Source organism: Penaeus chinensis, chromosome 12, assembly GCF_019202785.1.
Source record: "Penaeus chinensis breed Huanghai No. 1 chromosome 12, ASM1920278v2, whole genome shotgun sequence".
Taxonomy (NCBI): Eukaryota; Metazoa; Arthropoda; class Malacostraca; order Decapoda; family Penaeidae; genus Penaeus; species Penaeus chinensis.
The window spans coordinates 39,810,599-39,818,098 of NC_061830.1; the positions used below are offsets into that span (position 1 = coordinate 39,810,599).

At 35.1% G+C, this 7,500-nt stretch overlaps 1 protein-coding gene across 2 annotated transcripts in view; it reads left to right on the plus strand.

The window, feature by feature from the left end:
• The window catches only part of LOC125031169 (sorting nexin-27-like), a 21,488-nt gene extending 14,375 nt beyond the window's left edge, over window positions 1–7,113 (plus strand). The window contains exons 7-10 of one of the 2 annotated variants that reach the window (XM_047621739.1): window positions 1,355–1,504; window positions 3,615–3,755; window positions 4,232–4,360; window positions 4,586–7,113. In XM_047621739.1, the coding sequence (XP_047477695.1) occupies window positions 1,355–1,504; window positions 3,615–3,755; window positions 4,232–4,360; window positions 4,586–4,642 (477 nt within the window). In that variant the 3' untranslated portion in view covers window positions 4,643–7,113. The remainder of the gene's footprint in view (window positions 1–1,354; window positions 1,505–3,614; window positions 3,756–4,231; window positions 4,361–4,585) is intronic. The other variant, XM_047621738.1, reaches the window with a different exon arrangement.
• The last annotated feature ends 387 nt before the right edge of the window (window positions 7,114–7,500 follow it).

The window sequence follows — 7,500 nt, forward strand, 5'->3', positions numbered from 1 at the left end:
TTCCAACGCAGTTTATCTTCGGAGAGATTGGAAACTGTCGGGTTATTAGTAGTTTTAACAGGGCCAGACTGCTTGACTACTTGGAAAGTGACATCAAATGGGGGTATAATAGATTTTGTCTGTAAATAAAACCAAAACACAATATACAATTGTAAGTTTATTGCTGTATCTTTAGCAGTAATTGTAAAGATTCCAAAATTGTGGAAAATATGTCCACAAAAGCACATATTGACATCACAAGAATCTCAAAAACTGTCAGCCATTTACACTTGTTAAAAAATGTTTAAGAAAGTAGGATGTTACTGATACAGTAGACTAGATTAGGTAACTAGCATTTGGCAAGTTTCATACAAGAAAAGACCAGTAATATACATTCAGCTGAAATTACAATAAGTTGATATTGACATGTACAGTTTTCAAGGGAAAAAAAACATATTGATAATCATATAAAGGTCTAATAATGTATATTGTGAAAAATTGATCAGTGCAAATTAACCCAATTGGCATGGATGGCAAGAATACATGCCATGCTCACTGTAATATAAGTTTATTTATTGTATTTACACATAGATGGCTCTACAAGTGCTTACTTACCAAGGAGTCAGTTATAAGTCCTGCCTATCTCACCTGTCTACCCTTTTCTTCGATTTTTGGGAAGTTTCTTTTGTATTATTTCTTTGTCTTTAATGTTACCAAGACATTAATGATAATTTGATAATTATAATATTAGTAAGAATAATAACAGTATCAATATCAATAGTATTAGAAAGAAAAACACATTCTCCCAAAATTTCAAGGAATGGGGAATTCAGGATTGGCCACTCGGGCATACTTCTAGACCCTGCAGGCTGAACACATGTGGAGCCATCTGTATGTGACAAAACTCACAAAAAACTACAGGAGACAGTAAATAAATCCATAGTGATTGGGTTAAAGATGCATTAGAGTTAGAGTAGAGGTCGGCCAGTAGTCATCTGAAAACAATTAGTCAGGAATATGTTGTATTTCACTCATGTTATGAAAACACCTAACATTCCATCTCTATCTATTGGATTTTGTTTGAGATATCATAAATCTTTGTAATTATGCCTTTTTAGAAATTAAAGTGAAATATCTTTTTATATTCATAGTGTTTTTAATTTTCTGGCCAGCTATTTGCCATTTGTTTTGGTAATTTGAAATTTAAGTTAGGGTCCTTTTCATTTACTGTGAATCATATTCAAAGGTTTTGTCAGTCTTGTTGTCCAAAACAATTTACATGAATATTAGGATTTTCATGATGTTAATTGATATTCGCTTAGGGTTGTATTTTCATTGTTGAAATTACTGAGGATGCACAATACATTATTTTCAGATACGCCTTTGTGCAACTGATGACACTGCTCACACATGGCTGTTTTGGACGGCTGTGGAAGATGTGAATCGAGGCCATATCAAACCCACAGATCAATTGTATCAGTTAAAGGCATTGCAAGATGTTGCTCGAAAGGAGCAGTACCTCCAGGTCAGTATTCTAATTAGTAAAGAATTAGGTACATTAGATATGCTTCTGTAGACAGGATTTTTTGATTTACAAGTCACAAAACTGGAAAATAATAATAATTAATCTCATGTTTACCATTGCATGCTTCAGAGGTTAGTTATTCTGCTTTTGTGTTTAACTTATAGATCTATTTGATTATGAGATTCTTAGCATGATCTGGGTTTATGATAGTTGGTTTCATATAAAAGACACTAAGTGTGATTATTACAAAACATCATGTATATACAGATTAGTACGGATATGTTGCTTAACCTAATAATAAGTTCTACTAGACTGCTCCTACAGTCAGCCACTTAATGGAAAATTAGAGGTGCTGAAAACGTACATTTACATCACTCTTTTGGGCAGCAATATCTATGATTCTTTTTAGGAAATGTACCCAAAAAGTTTCTTTTTAAGTACATTTCCTTAAAAAAAAAAAAAAAAAAAAAAAAAAAAAATCTTACTGTTGAGGGGCTGTACTTCAGTGACTAAAGTCAGAGCCAAGCAAATATTTAATGCACACAACATGGGCTTGGCATTTAGGCCTGGTTCTTCATAGCAAGAATAGATGCTATTCATGTTTATTGGGTTAATGTCCCCTGTAAGGTCTGTCATAGTGGACACCATATTGTATAGCTCTTTGGGTTACTGTAGTGTACTTTTTTGGTAAAACTGCACTAGTTTTGCTGCATTTGGGAGCCATTGTGTACTAAATTAATATTCTATAAAGAATATTAAATGAAAATATACACTACACCACTAAAGAGATGTGCAGTACATGGGTGGGTGGTGTATGCCATTAGCACACATGTTATGCTCTTCACTGTATTATAAAATTGTTTGGACTGTTTTAAAACAATTTATGATCTGACAGAAAGATTAACCAAAAAGAGTTACATAATGGATCTTTCACAATATGGTTATGATATTATTTTTGGCCCATTCTTGATGGAGCAGAAATTTGCCTAGTTCTGTCATGTCAGGAGGTTAGTCCTTGGAGTGCAGCTTCCTGGCAAGGGGATTGCCTGGCCTACTGTAGCAGCTTGATATCTTGCATTTTTTTTTTTTTCCCATCACAATTTTCTGGATTGTGTGAAGTAGCCATAAGGGCTCTTGCAAGAACTAGGAATAGCAATGGTATAGTAAAGCAAGAGTATTATCTCTCTAGATAGTCTACAACTCTGTTCACTAACAAGAATAATGAGTAACAATATATTCTTTGTTATTTTTTATATATACATAATATTTTTTTTTTTTTTTTGTAAATCCCTGCACAGCCAGTCAGGCAGGAATAGGTTACACTGCATGAAAGTGGTGTTCTCATTTGAGCCAGGGCTCTTTCAGGCATGGCTTCCAGATAGTATATTCCTCCCTTGCATATTGGTGGAAATTGAGCAAAAGCCCCTTGCTAAAGGCCTACTGAATCTAATCTCCTACCTAGAGCCAGACATCCCTGTCATTTGCCACTCAATGACAATAAGTCATGACACCTTATTCCCATATTCCCACCATCAGCCAAATTTTTCCATAGCACATTTAAACCAAATCCGACAGGCATGGCATGTATGTATGTGCCATGCCCACTGTGAGTTTACTTTACTAATTGTTTTTACATACAGATGGCTACACTTGTACTAGATCATCTATGAACGAACTAAGAGTATTGCCTGTCTTGCCTGTTTATCATTTTCCTTGAATTTCAAAAATATTTTGTTACCTTATATTGCAATTACTAATGATTATAACATTATAGTAATTATAATGAATATGTCATAAAGAACCATCGATATTCATAGCATTAGTAAAAAAAAACATTTTTCCCACCAATTCAAGGAAAGGTGAAATCAGGTAAGGTCACAGAGTCTACTCCCTTGTGCCATGCACTAGTAGAGCCATCTGTGTGCAGAGACATCTCACAAATATTTAAAAATGAGCACAGCTTTTCCCCGGCAGCATTGAGTTAATGACATGGCACCCCCATCACCTGGATCCAAGAGGTCAAGGATATGATAGTCATATCAATGAATACCAACATTATTTTTTTCAATCATTTAAAATCCATAGATTTAGATTAAACCTTCTCTTTCAGGTTGTCCGTGGATGTGAAGGTTATGGCGATATAGTGTTCCCTCATTGCCCATGTGACTCCAGGAAGAAGGGACATGTTGTTGCCTATGTGGGTTACAAGTCATTTAGGTTACAAGCTTGTAAGGAAGATGGTACATTACAGGTGAGTAGCATCTTGGACATAATTGATGATAGGGATGAAAGAAATGGATAGTGAGAGCTATTACGTACATTGAAGAGGAGTTTAGTCTTGTGTAATGAGTTTTTGCAGCAGTACCAAAAACCTCCTTTTCTTTTACAACAAAGTAAGGTGATGTGATATTTCTCATTTCATTTTCATAAGATCATATTTTATGTAAGAAACTTCATGAAGTTTCTGTGAAATTCACGAATTATGGAACCTATCAAATTTCAATGATTCATGGTCATATGTAGCAATTGATGGATATTGATTAACTCTTTAATACATCACTGAAAACAAGAGTATTGTATAAGTATACTTTTGAGAGTTAATGTGTCTTACATTACAGTTCACTCATGCAAACAAAAACTAGATTGAATGTATTATATTTGAGAACAAGACGTGAGTATGAGGCACTGGATTGTGTATCACTTATTTGTAATCCTTATGTCTTACAGACGCAGGTAATTGACTTTGCCTGGTCAACGATTGAGAAGTTTGAAATAGATGATGAAGGCATGGCATTCTGCTTCCTGTATCGGCAAACTGAGGACCTTATCAGATGGGTGAAAATTTTCACTCCTTATGTAAGTTGAGATCAATAATTTTTTACTCTTTTGTGTGTGTGTTTGTGTTCATTTCAGCTCTCTGTCGGTTTATTTGTAAGTCTGTTTGTCTGTATGATCCAGTCTTTTTGTTCTGTCCACATGCACTTTGAGATTTAAAAGCTGATCTATATTTGAATGTGACAGTAGAGGAAATCCCAAGCTCTTGAATAATATATTTTCTCTTTTTATTCCTTTTTTTTGCAGTATCACTTCATGGATGAATGCTTCCAACGAATCCAGGAAGAACAGCAGTGGACGTAGGTAGCTGGAAGCGGCATTTGACTTAGGAAATTATCGAAACTTAAGGTGGAATATATCTGATTGTAGATATTGTGAAATAAGAGTTCTGTTTTGAAGGAACAGAAGTAGAAGAAGAAATCACTATGAAATTATACTTGGGTTGTATTTCTGCTGGTCATTCCATTGTGAATTGAAGATATTGTGTTTATTATTATCGCAGTTAGTTATTGTTTTAATTATTATTTAATCATCATTATTAATGGTATTATCAATATTATCAATTATTATTATTTTTTTTTCTTCTAATTCTTATTATTATCATCATCATTATTGTTATAATTATATTATAGGAGGAACTAATTTGATGATGTATAAATTGAAGTATTTCAGTTACCTAAAATATTAAATGTACGTAAATACTCCCCTCCCCTCTCCCCATGAAAAATGAGGAAAATAAGGAAAAATCCAGAAATAAATCCGAATACTACTTTTAACTTGACATCATGGAAGTACATGTATGTTATGCAAGGAGACAGAAGAGATATATATTTAGAGTAACTTAACAACGCAGTCCAAAGAACCATTGTTAGATCTGTACACTGTAGGTTGTTAGAACCTCTCTTGAGTATGCTAACAGAATGGATGTATGACGTTACCTATCCACTAGCTGTGTAATAGGAAGCTGTTCCGCCAGGCACTATACATAAATGTTTTTAGCTATGTATGAAGATTATCAAATAACATTAATTTCTCATGTTTTTAGGTGTTTTTAAGATATATTATTGAGTGATAATTTGTGCTCAAGTCTAATATTGTCTATTTTCCAATGAAAACTGGTCAATATGACATGTACAATATCACAGAGACTTGTAAAGTGTATCTGTGAACACTTAAGGAAATGAAAAAAAAAGAGAGATTCCCGAGGGAGAAAGTATGCATGGTGTGTAGTGTAATTTGCCTTTGGTTCGTAATTGAGGTATGTATTAATCTTGTGTTGTTCACGTACTTGTTTCTTGTTTACGGACATGATACTATTGATACATATATATAATTTTTGTCTTCAACATTATTGATTAATTGGTTGACATTTTTTTTTCGTTGAGTAAAAATTATCACTGATTGATTTACAAAGATGTATGATACTGTAGCTGTATGATTTAGTATGTGATATTAATTGTTGGTTGATGTAGTACTTTATTTTGACTCTGCTAAGGAGTCTTTAGATTACGTAAAACAATTTGAAGGTACTCATATGTTACAAGGAGTTATTTCACCAAAGCAGTCTGCCATGAATCATTTTGAACGCACTCCAGGAATAGCATAGTACTGATAGGATCTACCTGCATCCTGCTTATTAGCCTTGGGTTTACATGGAGAAAAAGGAAGAAATTATTTATTCTGTGCCCTTTCATCCCCATTCTATCTATACACAAGGCTTTGAAAATGAACATTGTTCCACTGTTTTGTCACTGATTCATGTATTAGTGCTAGTTAATTTTTATAGATATTTTTGTTCACTGAATGCCAGTGTAGATGTGATACAGATAGCTCTATTAGACCTTTTTAAGTTGCATTCATGTGTAGAATTATTGGTCTACAGTATTATAATTATCTAAAATAGGGTCACCATGTAATACTTACCTAAACTAGGGTCATCGTATATGTTGTTTATGTTATTATTTTTATTGTTATTATGATTATTATATTCTTTTTATATAATATTCTTATTATTGTTTTTGGTAGACCGTTACATATAGGTTGAATCCATCTTCATTTCACTTTCTTTGTACTCTTATGCTGCCTCTTCATCTTTTGACTAATGATAAGTTCAAAGAGTTGTATTTTAACTTCTTACTTAATATGTTTTGCATTTCACGCATTTTACCGATTCCATTCAAAATATTTAATGATGCTCTTGAAGTCACCCTTCACCCGAAATACCCTCTTTAGTTTTGGAAGGTGCGTTGATGATAAGGAGGAGAGGTTATGCTTGTAGAATCCCCAACACTCGCTTCAAATACCCGTTGGGAAAAGGGGAGGAGAGAGAAATATTCCTCGGTTAACTGGCATTGTACATAATAGTTTGGATTCCCTTCCATTCCTTGTATTACCGACGCACCTTTCCTTAAGGACATTCCATTTTATATAAGAACTTGTTAATGATTTTAAGCTAGTCTGATGAATATATATATATATATACATACATATATATATAAAACTAGGTTTTATTGTAGGTAGATAAGCACCTGTTTATATTTTTATCTTTTTATTTTTTTAATCGATGAAAGATGACATTCATATCTTTTATCCAAAGATTTGTAGTAGGAAAAAGCAAAGGAAAGTTACATTGATGCCTAAGGCTTTTATCAGATAGAGGACATTGACCATCAGTGATGGACTCCCTCCCCTAGCTCCTCCTCCTCCTCCTCCTCCTCCTCCTCCTCCTCCTCCTCCTCCTCCTCCTCCTCCTCCTCCTCCTCCTCCTCCTCCTCCTCCTCTCTTCCTCTTCTTCCTCTTCTTCCTCTTCTTCCTCTTCTTCCTCCCTCCTCCTCCTCCTCCTCCTCCTCCTCCTCCTCCTCCTCCTCCTCCTCCTCCTCCTCCTCCTCTTCCTCTTCCTCTTCCTCTTCCTCTTCCTCTTCTTCCTCTTCTTCCTCCTCCTCCTCCTCCTCTTCCTCCTCCTCCTCCTCCTCTTCCTCCTCCTCCTTCCTCTCCTCCTCCTCCTCCTTCCTCTCCTCCTCCTCCTCCTCCTCCTCCTCCTCCTCCTCCTCCTCCTCCTCCTCCTCCTCCTCCTCCTCCTCCTCCTCCTCCTCCTCCTCCTCCTCCTCCTCTTCCTCAAGACCCACAATCCTGTGTGAGACAGCTACTGTGTGATACCATAA